The 25160-nt window shown below is 49.5% G+C and overlaps 1 protein-coding gene across 2 annotated transcripts; it reads left to right on the top strand.

Annotated features, from left to right (window-relative positions):
* Positions 1-593: 593 nt before the first annotated feature.
* Positions 594-24928, top strand: LOC147099519 (uncharacterized). 2 transcript variants are annotated; one of them, XM_085969743.1, is made up of 6 exons: positions 594-988; positions 3619-3792; positions 8406-8492; positions 13805-13891; positions 16909-17101; positions 20452-24928. In XM_085969743.1, exons 1-6 carry the CDS (start codon positions 904-906, stop codon positions 20549-20551), a joined length of 726 nt encoding a protein of 241 aa, XP_085825869.1. In that variant the 5' UTR covers positions 594-903; the 3' UTR covers positions 20552-24928. The 2 variants fall into 2 exon arrangements, with proteins under 2 accessions (XP_085825869.1, XP_085825868.1); XM_085969742.1 differs by lacking the exon at positions 594-988 and having other exon boundaries at positions 3459-3792.
* Positions 24929-25160: the final 232 nt, after the last annotated feature.

Raw genomic sequence — 25160 nt, 5'->3', positions numbered from 1 at the left:
ACACTCATTTTCTTCTCCAACCCTCCCCTCAAAGTCAGTGTTGTTAAACATCCCGATAACCCTCAGTCCCACTTCCAACGAGGATTGAGGAGAGATCAAATAAACTGTAGTCTCGCTTAACGATCTCTTGTGGTCAGGGCGTGTTCCTGTATAATTTTTCCCCAGGGAGTTAAATGGGTGGGGTAGAGTCCATAACAGAGGTGACTGTACATGGTATGAGGAAGGAGCCAGTGTAATGGGCTGAATGGACCATTTTTCTTGTTCCGTGTTTATTTTGGCTACCTGATTAGGATGACTTTCTGATGGGAGGTGCAGATAACTCCTCCCCCAAGAAGCATTGTTGCTACACATTAAAGCCAATACAGCCAGAAAACAATCTAAATAAATAAAACATTTTTTCCCTTTACAATGTGCCACTCCAATTTCCTCCCCTGAAGGTGGGGATTCATTGCCAGAGTCACACCAACAGCCTTCCCCAAGTGACTAACATGAGATTGGTCGCCAAGCGTCGGCATCATATTGCCACCACAAGAATGGGAGGGATGTTAAACCCGTTCTTAGTATAGGTAAGGTGGCACCAGTCCAACAAATCGCAGCCTTAGAGGGAAATAAACTGCAAAAGATTGAAACGTGTGCACTATTTCTCTCTCTCTCTATCGCACTCTCACGCCCACAAGCAAGCACACACACACACATATACACACACTTGGCAGTTCATTCTGGCCACTCATGCGATAAGGATATTCCCAAAGTTGTTGAAGATTGTCACCCAGGGGTCAGGTCTAGTCTTCTAGCAGTTTGTTTCTCTGCATCTGGTGGTGAAATTTTAATTCTGAGAGTTGTGCTTCCTTGACCGCACGGACCTGCTACCTTGTGTATGCTGGGGCTACCTGGGAAGGTGAAATGTATTTCCAACAGCCCCCAGCGGTCCCCATTCACTGCAGACTGGGCGATTATAACAACATCATCACGACAGTCAACGGAACAGGTAACCGGCTGGTATTTGCTTTAACAAATTCTGTCAATCAAACAATCGTTCACAGGCGGTTTTGATGCTGTGTGTCAGCTGTGGCTCAGTTGGCGGGAGTCTCGCCTCTGAGTCAGAAGGTTGTGGGTTCAAGTCCCACTCTAAAGACTTGAGCACAAAATCTTGGCTGACATTCCAGTACTGACGGAGCACTGCACTGTCGGAGGTGCCGTCTTTCGGATGAAACGGATGAATCTGCTCTCTCAGATGAATGTAAAAGATCCCACGGGCACTATTTCGAAGAAGAGCAGGGGGAGTTCTCCCCGGTGTCCTGGCCAATATTTATCCCTCCACCAACATCACTAAAAAACAGATTACAGGAAACTCTTTGGTATCCGGCACCGACGGGACCAACGTGTTGCCGGTTGATTAAAAATTCCGGTGGCATAGTGGTTAGCACTGTTGCCTCACAGCGCCAGGGACCCGGGTTCGAATCCGGCCTCGGGTGACTGTCTGTGTGGAGTTTGCACATTCTCCCCGTGTTTGCGTGGGTTTTCTCCGGGTGCTCCGGTTTCCTCCCACAGTCCAAAGATGTGCGGGTTAGGTTGATTGGCTATGATAAAAATTGACCCTTAGTGTTAGGGGGATTAAATACGTGGGGTTACGGGGATAGGGTGGGATATGTGTTGGTGTAGGGGTTACGGGGATCGGGTGGGATATGTGTCGGTGCAGGCTCGATGGGCCGAAATGGCCTCTATCTGTACTGTGAGGTTTCTGTGATTCTGTGATATATCTACCAAGGCTATTTTTAACAAACAAAAATAAAAAAATCAAGAAATGTGCAGTATAATTGGGTACTCACCTACAGAATGTTGTGTTAAATGGATGGTGGAAGATGCTTGATTAAGTACAGTAATGCCAGTTGAGGGTAATCCATAACTCTTTAATTACTTAACAGTAAAACAAAACTTATAAACGACTGTATACTGTAGTTTTCATAGTGAGAATTTTGCTGGTTAATAGAGAATTCCGGATAGGTGCCGTTCAAATGAGAGTTTCCTGAATCTGGTCATTTATCTCATTGCTATTTGTGGGAGTGCAAATTGGCTGCCGCATTTCCTAGGTTACAACAGTGACTACACTTTAAAAGTACTTTGTCAGTTGTAAAGCACTTTGAGATGACCTTAAGCGCTACATAAATGCAAGTTCTTTAAAGAAATCCTTGAGGACAACAATTTTATTGACTTGTTCTAAGAACTTCATTGAAATCTTAAACATGTATTTAGTAATAAAATAAGTGCATTTGGCAGCCGGGTCTGTTCGAACAAGAAAATAACAGACCCATCCTTTACGAAACCGACTACCGTAACAGACCCACATCAGAGAGACTGACAGTGTAAATCGGTTGTAAATTCACTGCTTAGACAGAAATGCGGCTAACTCCCTTGCACGTACTTGTGGAAAGGTAAGTCCGATTCAGAGCAAATCACCCACTGCTCGCAAGGTTGAGAAAATAAAATGATCGGCTCCCAGTCTGCAGGGAGGTACTGAGTTATGACTTTCTTTATAGCCTGCTGCAGCTTGGCTTGGAAAATATGACCGACTTTGATGAACCGTGCAAGTGTGTCACCAGTAAATTGGGGGAAATCGATACTCTCGTGCAGTGTTTCACCTCCAAAACACTGCCTTTTTCGCAGAGTGCTGTACACGAGTCTCGCGTAAAAAATTCACCAAAACTATTCCGGTTAAAAAAAGTTTGGCCCCCTACTTTCTGAGATACCAGAGACTCACTTTCTTCTGACACCCTACTGCCCCTTAAAAATACCTATCAGGAAAGATTGAACAGGCTGGGTCTCTGTTCTCCAGAAATGAGAAGACTGATGGGTGACCTGATAGAGGTCTTTAGGATTATGAACGGGTTTGATGGGGTAAATGTAGAGAAGATGTTTCCACTTGCGGGTGAGACCAGAACTAGGGGCCATCAATATAAGATAGTCACTAATAAATCCAATAGGGAATTCAGGAGAAACTTCTTTACCCAGAGAGTGGTGAGAATGTGGAACTTGCTACCACAGGCAGTGGTTGAGACGAATAGTATAGATGCATTTAAGGGGAAGCTAGATAAACACATGAGGAAGAAAGGAATTAGAAGGATATATTGATGGGTTTAGATGAAGAGGGGTGGGAGGAGGCTCGTGTGGAGCATAAACACCAGCATGGGCCTGTTGAGCCAAATGGCCTGTTTCTGTGCTGTAGATACTTTGTAATAAGGTACCCCAATGGGCTAGTGGGCAACAGCACCTGCAGTGTATCGCTAAACCACATAGACCAGACGATCCCATGTTTGATTCCTAGTCTGTTAGCCATGGAGACATTTGAGGCACTCTAATTGGCGTCAGTGCCACTGGGCTAAGTGCGTGCGTGTGAACAGCAGGCAAGGGCAGAATCGGGGGACTGCTTGTGATGCTTCTCAACACCAACAGGCCTAATGACGTTTAGCGACACATGAAGAATGGCTAGTTGGGAGAGGTATCAGGGACTGCCAGGACCCATGGAGGCGTATCCCAACATGGGCCAGCATCTTGAGGAAGGGAGAAGACCTGAGGGGAAAACAAAGACATCGCACCTTATCTGCTATGTCTTCTCCACAGCACTGACCATGCTCTCGAATCCCATGATATCCGAGCGATCTGATATTTTCCTTGGAGGCGGTGACACGGAGATCTTCTTTCCATTCATCCCCACTCCCCTTCTTCCTGCAACGGACAGAAGCTCGCTGGAGATGAGGGATACCAACCTTTCCATGGAACACAACATCTTCAAAGGTAAGCAGAGCCAACGTAAGACTTGCTAGACGATAAAAGACCAAGGTCCATCTAGTTCAACGTCTACCATCCTGGTAGTCGCATGACACAACGATAATGGAGTTGTTGACTAATCACAGCAATCGATCTCTATCAGTGAGTCTACAACAGACCCAGACATGAGGTGAGGAAAACCCCCAGCGGTGGAGAGCTTTGGGAACCTACTAAGTCAAGGCTGACACCTGGGTGTAATAACATAAGAACATAAGAAATAGGAGCAGGAGTAGGCCAATCGGCCCCTCGAGCCTGCTCCGCCATTCAATAAGATCATGGCTGATCTGATCCTAACCTCAAATCTACTTTCACTCTCTATTCCACCCGAACCCATGTGATCTCCCGGGAGAGGCGAAAAACCAGATAAAAAACCCAATGTGCCAATTTGGGAGAAAAAATCTGGGAAATTCCTCTCCGACCCATCTAGGCGATCGAAACTCGTCCAGGAGATCACTCTGTCCCTGTATTTCCTGCAGTACTTACCTTCTGTAAAAGATGATCTCCACCCCAGCCAGGAACAGGCGCAATTTACTCTTGAAGGACTCCTAGCTGGCAGCCTGTTCCCGAGGTCTTCACTAATCCCTGTGAATAGAACCATCTCCTGAAATCTAACACAGAATTAGAACACAAGAAGTAGGAGCAGGACCAGGCTACATGGCCCCTGGGCCCACTCCGCCACCCACAGGGCCATGACTGATCCGAACCTAGCCTCATGTCCGATTTCCTGCCCGCTCCCCGTAACCCCTAACTCCCCTTACTTCTAGGAAGCTGTCTATTTCTGTTTTAAATTTATTAATGATGTAGCTTCCACAGCTCTCTGGGGCAGCAAATTCCACAGACCTACCACCCTCTGAGTGGAGGTGAGTGTAGGTGAGAAAATTTGTGTCTTTCTGCTAACAGAGCTCCCGATTTCCTCAATCTCTCAACGAACGACTTTGAATATTCCAGATCAGATCATCTGCGAGTGTCAAATTGACAGAAATGACACTGGTGTGTAGTTTGAAAGTTTAGACAGAAGTCACCTGTTCCTTTCAAGCTTGCTACACTTACCACACCTCATGTCTCCTATTACTCATGTACTGCATCCCAAAATGTTCGTTTCAGAAAGAAATCTATCTAATTTGCATTTGAATGCATCAACACTACCTGCTTCCACCGTCTCACGGGGGAGTCTGTTCCATAGATTTACCACTTAATCACGTTTTGAATTTCCTGCTCTTCAAGCTCAGGTCGTGTCCTCTGCTTCTACTGTTCAGGACCAGGCGAAACATTGGCCCAGAAATTCGGGTCGGGGGCTTCCCGCGGGTGCAAGCCCCCGACCTGCACTTACTTTGCGCGCCGGCAGTTGAGCTGTAGGGCCCCGTGGAATTCCGCTCCGGGGCCTGGTCCAGCTGCCGGCACGCTGTGCTTGCGTGTCCCAGGGGCGTAGTTAGTGCGATGCGTCCCCTGGGACCACGTGAGCCATGGGCAGCCAATCGGAGGAGGGAATGCTCCATTCATAAGTATTGACAGGAAGACCTGTCAAGACTTATAAATACTACGGGCCCAAAATAGCAGTAAACCTTCAAATACATTTAAAAAAAATCAAACTTTTTAAATAAATATAAATTACATTAAATAACTTTTAAACAATAATTTAATTTTTGAAAAAAATAATTTTATATTATAACGGGGCTAAAAATAAACTTACCTTGCTTTAAAGTATTTAAAAATAATAAACCTGTGGAAAAAATGTTTTAATTTTAATTCATTGACCACTTACCTTGCAAAAGGCAGGCCTTACGCCTGCTTTTTAAATGTGTAAATCCTGCAGGCTTACCCTCCCGGGAAAACCTGTAAAAAAAACTAAGTTCAAAGCGCACGCGCAGCCTCCCCTGCGCACGCGTATGACCTCTGAACCTCTTCGTTCAGAGGATCGGAAGTGCCGGTTTCCCGCGCATGCGCAGTGCATGCAGGAAACCGGCAATTCCATTCGGCCTACGGGTGAGCACCCCGTGCGTACTCCCCCGGGGAGAGCCGAATTTCTGGGCCATTATCTAGTTTAGAATCTACTTTAGAATGCTAAACTCTCCACCAGCTTCCTCCATCTTTCCTTTTTTTTCATGGAGCCCACTCGATTTTCCGTCCATTACTTTAAATGGACGTAAAATCGGCAGGTTTATAGTACAGCGGTGCATTCCCATCAACCTGAGTTTCCTGGGTTTGTGGGTCTAGGTGATCCAAGACACCCAGATGCAGGACCAGGTACCATGAGTATCTAGAGCAAAATACTGCGGATGCTGGAAATCCAAAATAACAACAGAAAAAGCTAGAAAAACTCAGCAGGCCAGGCAACATCCGTGGAGAGAGAAACAGAGCCACCATTTCGGGTCGAAACCCTTCTACAGAACTGAGAAAAAAGGCAGGAAATGAAACAGATTAAAAGGCAGTTTGGAGGCTGGGAAATGGGGGAGGGGATGAAAGAAGAGACATTAAGAGATATTCAAGGTGAGACGAGACAGTAATAGGACAGGTAAAGAAACAGACAATGGCTCGAGATGAAGTGTGAAATGCGCTGGCTGTCTTTCACTCTGCCAGCGCACTTCACACTTCATCTAGAGCCATTGTTTGTTTCTTTACCTGTCCTATTACCATCTCGTCTCACCTTGAATATCTCTTAATGTCTCTTCTTTCATCCCCTCCCCCATTTCCCAGCCCCCAAACTGCCTTTTAATCTGTTTCATTTCTTGCTTTTTTCCAGTTCTGACGAAGGGTCTTCGACCCAAAACGTTGGCTCTGTTTCTCTCTCCACGGATGTTGCCTGGCCTGCTGAGTTTTTCCAGCGTTGTCTGTTGTTATACCATGAGTATCTATCCCTGTAGATACAGCCTCTGGGTCAGTGGAGGGCTTTAAAAAAAGGCAGAGCAAGGTGTTGCCAGAGTATGTGGGGATGGTAGCTCCATGCTTCTGGATGGTGTCACCACAAAGTGGTGTATAAATGATGGATTGCTAAGTTACACCAGAGGAGACTGAGCAGGTAGAGGAGGAGATGTTGTTGTGGGTAGGTGATGTAATGCCTGGGCTGTGACAGGTTGTGAGCAGAGCCACAGAACTGACCAGCAGAGGAGAGATGTTGCAGAAGGACGGAGTGTCAAGGGAATGGAGTATAAAAGTAGGGAAGTCCTGTTACAACTGTACAGGGCGTTGGCGAGACCACACCTGGAGTACTGTGTACAGTTTTGGTCTCCTTATTTAAGGAGGGATATACTTGCATTGGAGGCAGTTCAGAGAAGGTTCATGAGGTTGATTCCGGAGATGAAGGGGTTGTCTTATGAAGAAAGGTTGAGCAGGTTGGGTCTACACTCATTCGAGTTTAGAAGAATAAGAGGGGATCTAATTGAAACATATAAGATTCTGAAGGGGCTTGACAGGGTGGATACAGAGAGGATGTTTCCCCTCGTGGGGGAATCTAGAACTAGGGGGCATAGTTTCAGAATAAGGGGGCACCCATTTAAATCGGAAATGAGGAGGAATTTCTTCTCTCAGAGGGTCGTGAATCTTTGGAATTCTCTTCCCCAGAGAGCTGTGGAGGCTGGGTCATTGAATATATTTAAGGTGGAGATAGACAGATTTTTGAACGATAAGGGGAGTCAAGGGTTATGGGGAGCGGGCAGGGAAGTGGAGTTGGGGCCAAGATCAGATCAGCCATGATCTTATTGAATGGCGGAGCAGGCTCGAGGGGCCAAATGGCCGACTCCTGCTCCTATGTCTTAAGTTCTTAGAAAGGCCGGGAATTTCCTCGGAGCCGATCCTGCTCCACCACGCCGTGACTTCACCAGAAGCGGGAGCAGCAGCGAGGAAATTCCCGGCCATAGGCTGTGCGTAGGACGAGGAGAGTCGGACAGCCACAATCACACGAGAACTCATTCGTGGCCTGGACCACTGCAATGCCAGCGCTGTGGGCGGGTCAGCTGCCATATTGGAGGGACTCAAACAAGGAGTGGTGGGAGACATGGAAGCAAAGTTACACGGCATTGTGCGACTTGGTAAAGAAAAGGGAAATTAGAGATAGGCCAGTTGTTGGTGAGAATGATGGAGGTAGAAGCACTGACCAGCAGAGGAGAGACAGTTTGATGATGTCAACTACCATGGGGTCAAGGAGGTGAGGTTAGGTGACCAGCAATTGGGAAAGAAGGTGATCAAAAGAATAGCTGGTTGGCTTCATGAGTGTGTTGAGTGTCAAGGGAAGAGATGAGAGAAGCTGGAGGTTATAGGATGGTTAACCCTCCCTAAACCTCTCTACCTCTCTCTCCTCCTTACGTCTGTGTGTGTCTCTGTCTCTCTCCTACCTGTGTGTCTCTCTCTATCTCCAGGATCAAAATACAATAATGCTCTCCACATGAATGGCTGCAATTGCTTCAAATCAGACATCTTAACACAGGAAGTCTATTGAATGTGGCTCCTATTGCAATATTACAGGGGCTCACAGTGCAATGTTACAGGGGATCCCAGTGCAGTGTTTTCGAGAGCTCGTCTGCCAGATTGCGTTCTGCCACTGTGCTGTAACCTGATGCTTGCTTTGTTTCCTGCTTCACTTTCAGGTTTGCTGGCAACCGTGACAACATACCACAGAAATACCGAACAACCAGACCTGCCGGTTAAACCAGTCCTGCCCAGTATTGATTTTCGTAAGTAACCAAACTGTACCTGTCAGGTGATTTACAGCACCCTTAAATAAATTTCAGATCCATCTGTAACGAGAACATTAGAAAAATAGAGCACAAGAAATGTTTGTTCAGCCCAATGAAGCACATCTCACCAGCACCCAACCTCTCCCATTGTACCTCACCCCCTACAGCACCCAACCTCTCCCATTGTACCTCACCCCCTACAGCACCCAACCTCTCCCATTGTACCTCACCCCCTACAGCACCCAACCTCTCCCATTGTACCTCACCCCCTACAGCACCCAACCTCTCCCATTGTACCTCACCCCCGACAGCACCCAACCTCTCCCATTGTACCTCACCCCCTACAGCACCCAAACTCTCCCATTGTACCTCACCCCCTACAGCACCCAACCTCTCCCATTGTACCTCACCCCCTACAGCACCCAACCTCTCTCATTGTACCTCAACCCTACAGCACCCAACCTCTCCCATTGTACCTCACCCCCTACAGCACCCAACCTCTCCCATTGTACCTCACCCCCTACAGCACCCAACCTCTCCCATTGTACCTCACCCCCTACAGCACCCAACCTCTCCCATTGTACCTCACCCCCGACAGCACCCAACCTCTCCCATTGTACCTCACCCCCTACAGCACCCAAACTCTCCCATTGTACCTCACCCCCTACAGCACCCAACCTCTCCCATTGTACCTCACCCCCTACAGCACCCAACCTCTCTCATTGTACCTCACCCCCTACAGCACCCAACCTCTCCCATTGTACCTCACCCCCTACAGCACCCAACCTCTCCCATTGTACCTCACCCACTACAGCACCCAACCTCTCCCATTGTACCTCACCCCCTACAGCACCCAACCTCTCCCATTGTACCTCACCCCCTATAGCACCCAACCTCTCCCATTGTACCTCACCCCCACCAGCAGCCAACCTCTCCCATTGTACCTCACCCACTACAGCGCCCAACCTCTCCCATTGTACCTCACCCCCTACAGCACCCAACCTCTCCCATTGTACCTCACCCCCTACAGCACCCAACCTCTCCCATTGTACCTCACCCCCTACAGCACCCAACCTCTCCCATTGTACCTCACCCCCTACAGCACCCAAACTCTCCCATTGTACCTCACCCCCTACAGCACCCAACCTCTCCCATTGTACCTCACCCTTACAGCACCCAACCTCTCCCATTGTACCTCACCCCCTACAGCACCCAACCTCTCCCATTGTACCTCACCCCCTACAGCACCCAACCTCTCCCATTGTACCTCACCCCCTACAGCAGCCAACCTCTCCCATTGTACCTCACCCCCTACAGCACCCAACCTCTCCCATTGTACCTCACCCCTACAGCAGCCAACCTCTCCCATTGTACCTCACCCCCACCAGCACCCAACCTCTCCCATTGTACCTCACCCCCTACAGCACCCAACCTCTCCCATTGTACCTCACCCCCTACAGCACCCAAACTCTCCCATTGTACCTCACCCCCTACAGCACCCAACCTCTCCCATTGTACCTCACCCCTACAGCACCCAACCTCTCCCATTGTACCTCACCCCCTACAGCACCCAACTTCTCCCATTGTACCTCACCCCCACCAGCACCCAACCTCTCCCATTGTACCTCACCCCCTACAGCACCCAACCCCTCCCATTGTACCTCACCCCCTACAGCACCCAACCTCTCCCATTGTACCTCACCCCCTACAGCACCCAACCTCTCCCATTGTACCTCACCCCTACAGCACCCAACCTCTCCCATTGTACCTCACCCCCTACAGCACCCAACCTCTCCCATTGTACCTCACCCCCTACAGCACCCAACCTCTCCCATTGTACCTCACCCTTACAGCACCCAACCTCTCCCATTGTACCTCACCCCCTACAGCACCCAACCTCTCCCATTGTACCTCACCCCTACAGCACCCAACCTCTCCCATTGTACCTCACCCCCTACAGCACCCAACCTCTCCCATTGTACCTCACCCCCTACAGCAGCCAACCTCTCCCATTGTACCTCACCCCCTACAGCACCCAACCTCTCCCATTGTACCTCACCCCCTACAGCACCCAAACTCTCCCATTGTACCTCACCCCCTACAGCACCCAACCTCTCCCATTGTACCTCACCCCTACAGCACCCAACCTCTCCCATTGTACCTCACCCCCTACAGCACCCAACTTCTCCCATTGTACCTCACCCCCACCAGCACCCAACCTCTCCCATTGTACCTCACCCCCTACAGCACTCAACCCCTCCCATTGTACCTCACCCCCTACAGCACCCAACCTCTCCCATTGTACCTCACCCCCTACAGCACCCAACCTCTCCCATTGTACCTCACCCCTACAGCACCCAACCTCTCCCATTGTACCTCACCCCCTACAGCACCCAACCTCTCCCATTGTACCTCACCCCCTACAGCACCCAACCTCTCCCATTGTACCTCACCCTTACAGCACCCAACCTCTCCCATTGTACCTCACCCCCTACAGCACCCAACCTCTCCCATTGTACCTCACCCCTACAGCACCCAACCTCTCCCATTGTACCTCACCCCCTACAGCACCCAACCTCTCCCATTGTACCTCACCCCCTACAGCAGCCAACCTCTCCCATTGTACCTCACCCCCTACAGCACCCAACCTCTCCCATTGTACCTCACCCCCTACAGCAGCCAACCTCTCCCATTGTACCTCACCCCCTACAGCAGCCAACCTCTCCCATTGTACCTCACCCCCTACAGCAGCCAACCTCTCCCATTGTACCTCACCCCCTACAGCACCCAACCTCTCCCATTGTACCTCACCCCCTACAGCAGCCAACCTCTCCCATTGTACCTCACCCCCTACAGCAGCCAACCTCTCCCATTGTACCTCACCCCCTACAGCACCCAACCTCTCCCATTGTACCTCACCCTTGCAGCACCCAACCTCTCCCATTGGACCTCACCCCTACAGCACCCAACCTCTCCCATTGTACCTCACCCCCTACAGCACCCAACCTCTCTCATTGTACCTCACCCCCTACAGCACCCAACCTCTCCCATTGTACCTCACCCCCTACAGCACCCAAACTCTCTCATTGTACCTCACCCCCTACAGCACCCAACCTCTCCCATTGTACCTCACCCCTACAGCACCCAACCTCTCCCATTGTACCTCACCCCCTACAGCACCCAACCTCTCCCATTGTACCTCACCCCACCAGCACCCAACCTCTCTCATTGTACCTCACCCCCTACAGCACCCAACCTCTCCCATTGTACCTCACCCCTACAGCACCCAACCTCTCTCATTGTACCTCACCCCCTACAGCACCCAACCTCTCCCATTGCACCTCACCCCTACAGCACCCAACCTCTCCCATTGTACCTCACCCCCTACAGCACCCAACCTCTCCCATTGTACCTCACCCCACCAGCACCCAAACTCTCCCATTGTACCTCACCCCCTACAGCACCCAAACTCTCCCATTGTACCTCACCCCCTACAGCACCCAACCTCTCCCATTGTACCTCACCCCCTACAGCACCCAACCTCTCCCATTGTACCTCACCCCCTACAGCACCCAACCTCTCCCATTGTACCTCACCCCCACCAGCACCCAACCTCTCCCATTGTACCTCACCCCCTACAGCACCCAACCTCTCCCATTGTACCTCACCCCCTACAGCACCCAACCTCTCCCATTCTACCTCACCCCCTACAGCACCCAACCTCTCCCATTGTACCTCACCCCCTACAGCACCCAACCTCTCCCATTGTACCTCACCCCCTACAGCACCCAACCTCTCCCATTGTACCTCACCCCCTACAGCACCCAATCCCTCCCATTGTACCTCACCCCCTACAGCACCCAATCCCTCCCATTGTACCTCACCCCCTACAGCACCCAACCCCTCCCATGGTACCTCACCCCCTACAGCACCCAACCTCTCCCATTGTACCTCACCCCCTACAGCACCCAACCTCTCCCATTGTACTTCACCCCCTACAGCACCCAACCTCTCCCATTGTACCTCACCCCCTACAGCACCCAACCTCTCCCATTGTACCTCACCCCCACCAGCACCCAATCTCTCCCATTGTACCTCACCCCCTACAGCACCCAACCTCTCCCATTGTACCTCACCCCTACAGCACCCAACCTCTCCCATTGTACCTCACCCCCTACAGCACCCAACCTCTCCCATTGTACCTCACCCCCTACAGCACCCAACCTCTCCCATTGTACCTCACCCCCTACAGCACCCAACCCCTCCCATTGTACCTCACCCCCTACAGCACCCAACCTCTCCCATTGTACCTCACCCCCTACAGCACCCAACCTCTCCCATTGTACCTCACCCCTACAGCACCCAACCTCTCCCATTGTACCTCACCCCCTACAGCACCCAACCTCTCCCATTGTACCTCACCCCCTACAGCACCCAACCTCTCCCATTGTACCTCACCCCCTATAGCACCCAACCTCTCCCATTGTACCTCACACCCTACAGCACCCAACCTCTCCCATTGCACCTCACCCCCTACAGCACCCAACCTCTCCCATTGTACCTCACCCCTACAGCACCCAACCTCTCCCATTGTACCTCACCCCTACAGCACCCAACCTCTCCCATTGTACCTCACCCCCTACAGCACCCAACCTCTCCCATTGTACCTCACCCCCTACAGCACCCAACCTCTCCCATTGTACCTCACCCCCTACAGCACCCAACCTCTCCCATTGTACCTCACCCCCTATAGCACCCAATCTCTCCCATTGTACCTCACCCCCTACAGCACCCAACCTCTCCCATTGTACCTCACCCCCTACAGCACCCAACCTCTCCCATTGTACCTCACCCCCTACAGCACCCAACCTCTCCCATTGTACCTCACCCACTACAGCACCCAACCTCTCCCATTGTACCTCACCCCCTACAGCACCCAACCTCTCTCATTGTGCCTCACCCCCTACAGCACCCAACCTCTCCCATTGTACCTCACCCCCTACAGCACCCAACCTCTCCCATTGTACCTCACCCCCTACAGCACCCAACCTCTCTCATTGTACCTCACCCCCTACAGCACCCAAACTCTCCCATTGTACCTCACCCCCTACAGCACCCAATCTCTCCCATTGTACCTCACCCCTACAGCACCCAAACTCTCCACTGTACCTCACCCCACCAGCACCCAGACCCAGAAATGAGGTTAGGCAGACTCAATCCAATTCCTAACGGGCATTGGCCTACACCTTAAAACCGACCCACACTCATCACTAATTGGTGCCTCTCTGTTTTTTTAATCCATATTACAGTGATATCTCCCAATAAAATCAAATACAGCACAGACGTCAAACAGCAAGAGAAAGATTCAAACCAGAGAATGAAACGGCACAAGCGAGGTAAGTGGAATGAGTTATTAGTAATTATCCAGCTCCACCCAACCCCATCCCCGCCACTGGATCGCAGCACCATCCAGTGTGGAACCTCTTCATACGGATCAGAACTGTCCCTGGTTCCATCCCTGGTCTGTGCTGAGTCAGCAGATCACCGCTGGGGCTGTTAACACCTCAATTTTAAAATCCTCATCCTTGTTTTCAAATCCCTCCATGGCCTCACCCCTCTCCCTATCTCCGTAAGCTCCTCCAGCCCTACAACCCTCCGAGATCTCTGCACTCCTCCAATTCTGGCCTCTTGAGCATCCCCGATTTTCATCGCTCTGCCATCAGTGGCCGTGCCTTCAGCTGCCTAGGCCCTAATTTCTGGAATTCTCTCCCTAAACCTCTCCGCCTCGCTACCTCTCTCTCCTCCTTTAAGACGCTCCTTAAAACCTACCTCTTTGACCAATCTTTTGGTCACCTGTACTAATATCTCCTTATGTGGCTCGGTGTCAAATTTTGTTGGATAATCGCTCCTGCAAAGTGCCTTGGGACGTTTTACCACATCAACGGCGCTATATAAATACAAGTTTTTGTACTTGAATCAGATAACTTGAATCTGAGACCATAAATGATGAGGAAGAAAAACGATTTCAAGCAAATGCAGTGCAGTGTAGCAAACACCAGATCAAAGTATGATACAGTTAGTTACTAGAGAACCTTGTGAGGAGTTGCTTAAGTCGAATGGGCCTGTCATGAATCTCATCATTCATGAAGAAATGACTCATGAAATAACACTGGGCGGCCAGCTGGTGGCGCCGTCCAAGGGGTATAAATACTCAGGCGTGGGCCCAGCTTGCCCAGGACGTTTTTGTAACCAGGAACTAGTGATGTACAGGAAACTTTCGATTTACCGGCACCTAAATAACCGGAAATCTCGGTTAACCGGCAAAATTCAGGAGTAGATTCAGGTAAGTTTTATTACTTGCCTTCCTCCATGTGTTGCTGTGCAAGGGTGTGGCAGCAGCTGTTGCTAAGCTACAGAGACGCTTGCAACTTGTGGCCATTGTTTTGAACCAAGCAACAGGGTTTGTTGCTTTATACGGAGCTCTCAGCTCTCCGTATCTTTTACTATAGCATTCGGTTATCCGGAATTTTTGATGAACCGGCACCACGTCGGTCCCGTCCATGCCGGATAAAAAAAAGTTTCCTGTACCTAGAATCTTATGGTTGTGAAACAGTTGATTAAAGCCTTGTTTTATACTCAACCAAGTGCTCAGTGAGTTTTCTTACGTCAGGGCCTATATTCTCTGGAGTTTAGAAGAATTAGAGGTGATCTCATTGAAACATATAACATTCTTAGAGGATTTTTCAAGCTAGATGCTGAGAGGCTGTTTCCCCCTGGCTGGAGAGGCTAGAACTAGGGATTATAGTCTCAGGATAAGGGGTTGGCCATTTAGGACTGAGATGAGGAGAAATGTCTTCACTCAAAGGGTTGTCAGGTGTCAGCCGTGGCTCAGTGGGCAGCACTCTCTCGCCTCTGAGTCAGAAGGTTGTGGGTTCAAGTCCCACTCGAGAGACTTGAGCACAAAAATCTAGGCTGACACTCCAGTGCAGTGCTGAGGGAGCGCCGCACTGTCGGAGGTGCCGTCTTTCAGATCAGACGATAAACCGAGGCTCAGTCTGCCCTCTCAGGCGGATGTATGAGGTCCCATGGCACTATTTCGAAGAAGAGCAGAGGAGTTCTCCCCGGTGTCCTGGGTCCAATATTTATCCCTCAATCAACATCACTAAAACAGATTATCTGGTCATTATCACTTTGCTGTTTGTGGGAGCTTGCTGTGTGCAATTGGCTGCCGCGTTTCCTACATTACAACAGTGACTACACTTCAAAAGCACTTCATTGGCTGTAAAGCGCTTTGGGACGTCCGGTGGTCGTGAAAGGCGCTATAGAAATGAAAGTTCTTACTTTATTTTTCCTTCAGCTCTCTTGTCCTCTTTTCCCTCCCTTTTTTCTATCTTGTCGTTATTTTGATTTCTTTTCTTTTTCTATCTGTATCTATTTTTCTCTTCTCTATTCGCAGCCAGCCTGGCTCGGGATGTGCTGGTGTCTCTCTATTGAGAACACAATGCAGGAAAAGATATCCCAGCCCTAAAAGTGCGAGTCAAAGCTCTCGTACAACCACACGGCCGAGGCACCCTCGGGTATCTTGTGAGAAGCTGAGCCGTACACACTCGGTTCAATCCCCGATCTGTGCTGAATTTGCTAATCTCACCAAGAGTGCAGTAAAGCTCTTCACGATGTCCTGAAGTCACGAAAGGCTCTATATAAATGCAAGTCTTTCTTTTTTTTCCTTTCTCTCTGTGAGATATCTGCGCTCCTCCAATTCTGCCCTCTTGAGGATCCCTGATTATAATCGCTCAACCTTTGGTGACCGTGCCTTCTGCTGCCTCGGCCCTAAGCTCTGGAATTCCCTGCCTAAACCTCTCCGCCTCGCCACCTCTCTTTCCTCCTTTAAGACGCTCCCTAAAGCCTACCTCTTTGACCAAGCTTTTGGTCACCTGCCCTAATTTATCCTTATGTGGATCGGTGTCAAATTTTTTCGTCTTAAAATATTCCTGTGCAGCGCCTTATAAAGGAAACTCTTTTTTATCCGGCACCGACGGGACCGGCGTGGTGCCGGTTTATCAAAAAGTCCGGATTACAGAGAGGTATAGTTAAAAGGTACGAGAGCCCCGTACACAGCAACAAATCCAGGCTTCCCTGTTGCATAGCAACAGGTGCAGGAACCCCGGCCACAAGATCCAGGCGTCCCTGTTGCATAGCAACAGGTGCAGGAACCCCGGTTACACGGCCACAGATCCAGGAACGGCCACTAATATGAAGTAAAACTTACCTGAACCTACTCCTGAATTTTGCCGGTTAACAGAGATTTCCAGTTATTTAGGTGCCGGTAAATCGAGAGTTTCCTGTAAATATATGTTGTTGTTGTTGTTGTTTAATCATTCTTTATTGTGTGTGTAAAAATAAAATACAACAGGTCACAGTATTCACCTGTGGGAGTTTGTCCGGGACTTGCTGCTGAACCCCGTGGAGAACTGCGAGATCTTGCGATGGGAGGACCGGAGAGAGGGGATCTTTCGCGTGATCAAGTCCAGTGCCTTCGCCCAGCTGTGGGGCAAAGAGAAAAAGAACATCCACATGAACTATGAGAAATTGAGCCGAGCGCTGAGGTAGAAGCTCAGAACCATTCCGCCTCCCTCTGACTGACTGGGAATGCCCAGCAGCTGAGCTGTCTCCCCCCGTACAACGAGCGTTGCCAACCAATGTTGCCTCTGAGCTGCGCTTTGTTGCCCGCGGCCTCTTTATTTCAACGCGCGGTCCCTTTAAATTTCTGCGCATGTGCGGTGTTTCCAGTGGAACCGCCTGTAAGCAACCTGCGCGGGATCTTGCAGATTACTGCGCAGCATAGCGGGAACATTGCTGCCAAACCTCCGGGATTGCCCTGGAGTCTCCAGGAATTTGAGATTAATCTCCAGGACACTGTCCCAGGAGAAAAAATCATAGGGGCATTAAAAGAAATCAGGTTTCTTTTTTTAAATGTCTCTTTAAAAAAAAATGCTGTTTGACTGACAGCCAAGAGTCATCCAATCGGGTAATGAAGAATCTAGTCGCGTTCCAATTGGCCGCGGGGAAGGCGGGGGCAGCGCGAGGATGGGCGGCCCATGGCGGGAGTGCAGGGGCGGGGCGGTTGGAGACAGCCGGTCACGTGGTGACCCCCCTCCAGGAATACGTCCAACCCAAAGTTGGCGACCCTACCTGCCGCCGTGGCATTACAATGATCGTCTGGAGACAGCATAAGAGAGAATGGGGCTGGCACGAGCTGCTCCTTGAGCTGAAGGCTTCGAAGAACTGGGGCAGCAGCCAAGTTATTAGAAAGCTAGGAGTCAGAACGGAAGTCAGACCAAACTTATTCAGCCAAAGGGTGAGAGATATGGGAAAAGTACCTTGAAATGGGAAGTATAATGGGTCCTGACAGGACTGGACAGACTAGATGCAGGAAGGATGTTCCCGATGGCGGGGGAGTCCAGAACCAGGGGTCACAGTCTAAGGATAAGGGGTAAGCCTTTTAGGACAGAAATGAGGAGGAATTTCTTCACCCAGAGAGTGGTGAACCTGTGGAATTCTCTACCACAGAAGGCAGTAGAGGCCAATACATTAAATATATTCAAGAAGGAGCTGGATATATTTCTTAAGGCTAAAGGGATCAAGGGGTATGGGGAGAAAGCAGGGACCGGGTACTGAATTTGGATGATCAACCATGATCGCATTGAATGGCGGAGCAGGCTCGAGGGGCCGAATGGCCTACTCCTGCTCCTATCTTCTATGTTTCTATGTTTCTATGTAAGAAGCAGTTGCAATTCTGGAGAGAGAAAGGACTGAGGGATAGGAGTTGGTCATTTAAGACTTCCAGTTATACGCCCTGCTTGATATTCAGTTTTGTTGAAGTCAAAGGAATTGGACATCGAGCGAGGCATATAACAGGCGGCTGATTCAATCCTGCCCATTTTACGCTAGAGCCCAAAACAAATTTTAACCCCCGGCATTATATAAAAAGTTATAAGAGTCTGAAGGGGGGTAGAGGAGCAAAGGGATCTAGGTGTACAGATACACAAACCACTAAAAGCAGCAATGCAGGCTAACAAGGCCATAAAAAAAGCACGGAGGTTCATTTCTAGAGGGATAGAATTAAAGGGCAGAGAAGTTCTGTTAAAATTGTATCGAACCTTGGTTAGGCTACACTTGGGAGTACTGCACACAGTTCTGGTCTCAATATTACAAAAAGGATATAGAGGCACTGGAGACAGTGCAAAAAAAAGATTTACAAATATGATACCAGAACTGAGAGGTTATAACTGACTGAGCAGGCTGGGGTTCTTTTCTCTTTTGTTGTCTCTTGTGTTTGTCTGTCCATATAAAGAAAATATATTTATATTGTAAAAACATTAACAAATGTAGTACAGTACTCAGCAAAACTAGGTCCCAAGCTCCAGAGTTTGTCTGTGCCAAGTCAGCTGATCTCTGCTGGAGCTTGAATTGGTTTCAGTGCCCTGGGCTATGGAAAGAATGGGGGAATCTGCCAGAGTTGCTGCTTCTAATCTCTGCATCCCTCCAATTCTGGCCGCTGGCGAATCCCCGATTTCTTTTGCCCCCCCACCACTGGTGGCCGTGCCTTTAGCTGTCTAGGCCCTAAGCTCTGGAATTCCCTCCCTAAAACTCTCTGTCTTTTTTAAAATTCCATCATGAGATGTGGGCGTCGCTGGCAAGGCCGGCATTTATTGGCCATCCCTCGTTGCCCCTGGAGAAGGTGGTGGTGAGCCGCCTTTCTTGAACCGCTGCAGTCCCGTGTGGTGAAGGTACTCCCACAGCGCTGTTAGCGAGGGAGTTCCAGGATTTTGACCCAGCGACGATGAAGGAACAGCCGGTATATTTCCAAGTCAGGATGGTGTGTGACTTGGAGGTGGCGGTGTTCCCATGCGCCTGCTGCCCTTGTCTTTCTAGGTGGTAGAGGTCGCGGGTTTGGGAGGTGCTGCCAAAGAAGCCTTGGCGAGTTGCTGCAGCGCCTCTCTCTCCTCCTTTATCTCCTTATGTAGCTCGGTGTTAAATTTTATCTGATTACGCTGCTGTGAAGCACCTTGGGACGTTTCACTACGAGAGGTTAAAGACGCTATATAAATGCAAGATGTTGTTGTTGTGTCCAGTCACTCCTGGACGGTGCATGTGTGCGATGCTGGATGAGGACAGGCTGAGGTCCAGCATAGCCTACTGATACCCAAAGCCCAAGGCTCATTCATGAAGAATGAAAGTACCAGAGGGTGATTGGCACCCATAGAACGAGCAACGAGTCAATTTTAATGTCAATTTCAATTTTTATTTGTCACATAACCAAATACAACAAGTGAAATCCAGTCAGTGAAATGCTTTTTTCTTAACGAGCCGAGCGCACCAAGCAGCAGAGGACACTTAGCTGCCTGGTACGCACGGAGCCCACAAGGACGGCAGCCATCTTCATCGGCGCCATCACAATAGGGTCCGCTCTCGCCTCGCTCCGCCTTTCCCGCACTCCTGCCCGACAATCTTCAGCCGCCGTGGTACCGACGTCCCGGGGCCTGCTTCTTCCTGGCTCTCCTTCCACCCGGTCTGACCTCCGAGCCTCCCGCGGTGTCCGACCTTCCAGGGCCTGCTTTCCCTGCCCTCGGTCCGCTGGCCGCCTCCCCTCCTAGCAGTTCGACCTCCGAGCCTCCCGCCGAGGAGCTGCCGGCCGCCGTGCTACAGCGGGTCGTCGTGGCCTCCATCGCTGCTTCTGCTGCCTCCCCACCGAGCTCATCAGCGCCGATGCACAGCGTCTGTAGCGGGAGTGGGCCGACCGACTCAATGACATCAGGGGAGAAACCTGGGCAAATAATTTTTAAAATCGCGTTGTTTGAGATTTAATAAAATTAAATTTAGCTAGTTTAACTTGAGTTAAAGTTTAACGTTTTTAACTCAGATGTTCTTCCTCCACCGTCCCTCCCCTCCTCAGACACTATTACAAAACTGGAATCCTGGAACGTGTGGATGGGAGACTGATGTACAAATTTGGAGAGAGAGCTTCCGGATGGAAAGAAAGTTGGTATCTGTAAACGGACTTGCAGGCTGGCACACTCGATGAGCCCTTTCTCAGTTGTGAATGACGATACAAAGTGATCTCGCCGACATCGCTCATGAATGAGGCAATTCCTACGCCCCTCAGCTGTAGAATATTCCAGACTTAACCAAACCGTAAAGTTAAAGAGTAACTTAACTTTTCGTCCAGCAAAAGGTTAAATTACCGTTCGTCACTAAATTGTCAATGTTTACAGTACGATACCAGTCTGGTTTTTTGAGTGGGTTACCTGGACATTTCTAAAATGTAGAGGCAACACCAAAGGACGAATTGTGTGAGGCTCCCCGACCAGTCACGCGCCTGTCTTCACGACAGTGCTCATTGGAGAACTGGACATGGCGGTCAGTGTGCCTGATTCGCAACGACCCCCCATTTTCCAGTCATTGATTTTAATGATCGGAAAGTGCGTCGTGCCACGAATCATGAGCGCTGGTCTCCGCGCCCGATTTCCCGTCAGTACTTCCGCATCGGCGGCGGGGCCTTGCAAAATTTACCCTGATATATCTGCTTTTTAAAACACAACGAAACCTCCAAAATACTCCATAATAGGAACAGGGGCAGCCTAACAGGACTAGACAGAGTAGATGCAGGAAGGATGTTCCCGATGGCGGGGGAGTCCAGAACCAGGGGTCACAGTCTAAGGATAAGGGGTAAGCCATTTAGAACAGAGATGAGGAGGAATTTCTTCACCCAGAGAGTGGTGAACCTGTGGAATTCTCTACCACAGAAGGCAGTTGAGGCCAATTCATTAAATATATTCAAGAAGGAGTTAGATATATTTCTTAAGGCTAAAGGGATCAAGGGATATGGGGAGAAGGCAGGGACAGGGTACTGAATTTGGATGATCAGCTATGATCTCATTGAATGGCGGAGCAGGCTCGAGGGGCCGAATGGCCTACTCCTGTTCCTATCTTCTATGTTTCTAGGCCATTCAGCCCCTCGAGCCTGTTCCGCCATTCAAGCAGATCATGGCTGATCTGTACTTAAGACTCCATTTACCCACCTGACACCGTTACCTAACAAAAATCTATCGATCTCAATCTTGAAAGTTTCAATTATCCCCCAGCATCCAACCTTTTGGCGAACGAGAGTTGCAGATTTCCACTACCCTTGGTGTGAAAAGTGCTTCCTCAACTCACTCCTAAATGGTCTAGTTCTAATTTTAAGATTATGCCCCCTCCCCCCACCACCCCTTGTTCTGGATTCCCCCACCAGAGAAAATAGTTTCTCTATATCTACCCTATCGAACCCCTTTATCATTTTAAAGACCTTGATTAGATCTCCCCTCAACCTTCTGAAATCAAAGGAGTACAAGTCACGTTTATGCAACTTTTCCTCATAATCTAACCCTATAAGCCCGGGATCATTCTGTGGATCCAAGGCCAGCATGTCCTTCCTGAAATGCGGTGCCCAAAATGTGGAACGCAGATACGCCAGCTGGGATCTGACCAATGCTCTGTACAACTGAAGCATCGCTTCCTCACTTTTGTATTCCAACCCCCTTTGAGGTAAAGGCCAGCATTCCATCGACCTTTTTGATTACTTTTTGTACCTGTGCACTAGCTTTTAGTGATTTATGTACGAGGAAAAATTCAGTTGGTTTGCGCCTCCCATTAGCGCCTTAAGAGGGCGCTAATGGGGCGCAAAGCAACTCGTGCCCGGGCGCGGCGATGTTTGCGCCGCTCGAGAAATTAACGAGACATTTTGCAGCGGCGCTAAACACTACCGCCACGATCTCCTGCGCCGGCAGATTGTGACGTCAGTCGAGCGCGCAACGCCTCGGTAGCGCCCGGGACCGGATATTGAGTGGCGCCCCCTGCCTTACCACCTGCCGCTAGCAACGACAGGTTGAGGGGAGCGTTTTGCAGTCAGGAAGGGACTGGGGGAGCGCTATTTAAAGGCGACCGCTTCCTGCCTTTTTTTGTTGGTGACATTTTTGCACCACGCATTCTGAGAGAGGGAGAGAGAGAGAGAGAGACTTCTGGAGATAGTCAACGATGTGTGAAGGAGTTTTGGGTACTGAGCAGCACTTTGCAGGTTCATTTTGATTTGCCCTTCCTTGCATCGATTTAGAAGAGACTATGGGGGCTGCACTCTGAGCTCTTTCCCTGGGCCTCTCCATTGTTCTTTCCAGCAGATTTGATGTACGGGTCTCTCCAGGCCGAGATTCAAGGCTGCAATGAGCAGGATGTGGATGGAGAGCAAGATCGACCCTCCCCTTTAAGAACTGGCCGGCGCCAGTGTGTCGGTGTTCCATTGCTGACTGACATCACATGAGCTTCGCCAGCGCTCTGAGGTAGCGCCTCGCTCCTCGGCCTTTGCGCCTTAAGACAGGTGTGAAGCGCCTGATTTAGCGCTCCAATCACCCCTGGGGCGATAAAAGCCAAGTTTGCCGTCGGAGGCGATAATTAGCGCCAGGCGCTAAACTTTGTGCACGGCCGATAATGGCGCCCCAAATGGGGCGATACCGAATTTTTCCCCCATGGACTCCCAAATCTCTTTACTCCTCCACAGTGCCTAGTTTCTCTCTATTTAAGAATATAGGAGACCGCCCCCACCCCTTCGACTGATAATTAAAATTGACGTATAGTTGAGCATCCCCAAGTTTGGTCCTAAGCGTCTGCCACAGCAATACACTGAACATGGAAATGAAGAGGAGTAAATACGGATGAATGGTTAAAGGCTCTGTTGCCACATGTTATGGGTTCAGGTCTCATTCGAGACTTGAGCACATAATCAACGCTGACACTCCCAGTGCAGTTACTGAGGGAGCACTGCATTGTTGAAGTTGTCACCTTTCGGATGTGACGTTAACCCAAGAACCCGTCTGGTCTCTCAGGTGGACATAAAAGATCCCGCGGCACTATTTCGAAGAAGAGCAGGGGGAGTTCTTCCCCGGTGTCCCGGCCAATGTTTATCCCTCAGCCAGCATCCCGAAAACAGATTATCTGGTTACAGGAAACTCTCGTTTAAACGGCACCCAAATATCCGGAATTCTCTATTAACCGGCAAAATTCTCACTCCGAAAACAACACCTCAATAACCAGCAATGTTGCCGAGTCCGAGTCCGAGTCTCCCGCGGTGGCTGAGTTAGTCAGTGGGGGTAGTTCTCCAAACTGCCACTACTCGGCTTCTTGGCGCTGTCGGAAGTCCGAACATCTCAATAACAGGAGTCTGACTCTCCCGCGCTGCCGGTCGTCTCTTCCGATCCGCCATTTTTCAGTTTACTGTATAAGTTTTGTTTTACTGTTAAGTAATTAAAGAGTTATGGATTACCCTCAACTGGCAGTACTGTACTTAATCAAGCATCTTCCACCATCCATTTAACACAACATTCTGTAGGTGAGTACCCAATTACTGTATACTGCACATTTCTTGATTTTTTAAATTTTTGTTTGTTAAAAATAGCCTCGGTAGATAACCCTTTCCGTCATCCGGAATTTTTAATCAACCGGCAACACGCCGGTCCCGTCGGTGCCAGATACCAAAGAGTTTCCTGTATTTACCTCGATGCTGTTTGTGGGAGCTTACTGTACGCAAATTGGCTGCCGTAATTTCCTACACTTCAAAAGTACTTCATTGGCTGTAAAGCACTTTGAGATGTCCCAATGGCGTGATATAAATGCAAATTGTTTCTTTTTTTTTCCATTGGTGCGCCAGAGGACATTGGATGGGGTGGGGGGGGGTGGCGGGGCGAGGGGCGTAGGTGGTCCCGGAAGGCCAGCTTGGACAGCTGGAACATAGTAGACAGCTGGTTGGGGTAACAATGTGGAAGGATCTGTAAACAAGAATTTGCCTTTAGACATCAAAATTCAATCACAGCAACTAATCCAGGTCTGACTGACACGTTATATACTCTAAAAATTAAATGCAAATAAGAAACAAACCTTCCAGAACCAGGGGTCACAGTCTAAGGATAAGGGGTAAGCCATTTAGGACAGAGATGAGGAGGAATTTCTTCACCCAGAGAGTGGTGAACCTGTGGAATTCTCTACCACAGAAGGCAGTTGAGGCCAATTCATTAAATATATTCAAGAAGGAGTTAGATATATTTCTTAAGGCTAAAGGGATCAAGGGATATGGGGAGAAAGCAGGGACAGGGTACTGAATTTGGATGATCAGCCATGGTCTCACTGAATGGCGGAGCAGGCTCGAGGGGCCGAATGGCCTACTCCTGCTCCTATCTTCTATGTTTCTATGTTTGTCTGGGGAGCTGGCCAGAATCGTGCTGTTACACCCGAAACCACAGGCTTGGAACATTCCTCCAATTAAATCACATGTAATATATTTAAATTTGCTTTTGTGTGCGTGCGTTTTGATAAATCTTTATGTGAATAAATATTTTTTACCTCTTCACTGCCTCTGTATTAATCTTGTGTTTCAGGGAACGATAGTGTAGTGGTTATGTTACCGAACTAATAATCCGGAGAATGTGAGATCTAATCTCGCCATGGCACTTTGAGAATTTGAATTGAGTTCAAAAATAAAAAGCTGTTATCAGCATCACTGCAGAGCCTGATTCTTCCCCTCACCTGATGCCCACATGAATGCTGCTTCATGCAGAGGCTTCTCTGAATTCTCCCTTT

The sequence above is a fragment of the Somniosus microcephalus genome, chromosome 28 (assembly GCF_052327205.1).
Source record: "Somniosus microcephalus isolate GS21.2 chromosome 28, FLI_Smic_1.0, whole genome shotgun sequence".
Lineage (NCBI taxonomy): Eukaryota > Metazoa > Chordata > Chondrichthyes > Squaliformes > Somniosidae > Somniosus > Somniosus microcephalus.
Note: the sequence above shows the minus strand (reverse complement) of the source record. Positions and strands in the feature narration are given on the sequence as shown.

Coding starts and splice junctions, on each gene's coding strand:
- LOC147099519 (XM_085969742.1), top strand. CDS start 3,480: ATGGCTAGTTGGGAGAGGTATCAGGGACTGCCAGGACCCATGGAGGCG. Junction 8,493..13,804: donor CCTGCCCAGTATTGATTTTC/GTAAGTAACCAA, acceptor TCCATATTACAG/TGATATCTCCCAATAAAATC. Junction 17,102..20,451: donor AAATTGAGCCGAGCGCTGAG/GTAGAAGCTCAG, acceptor TCCCCTCCTCAG/ACACTATTACAAAACTGGAA.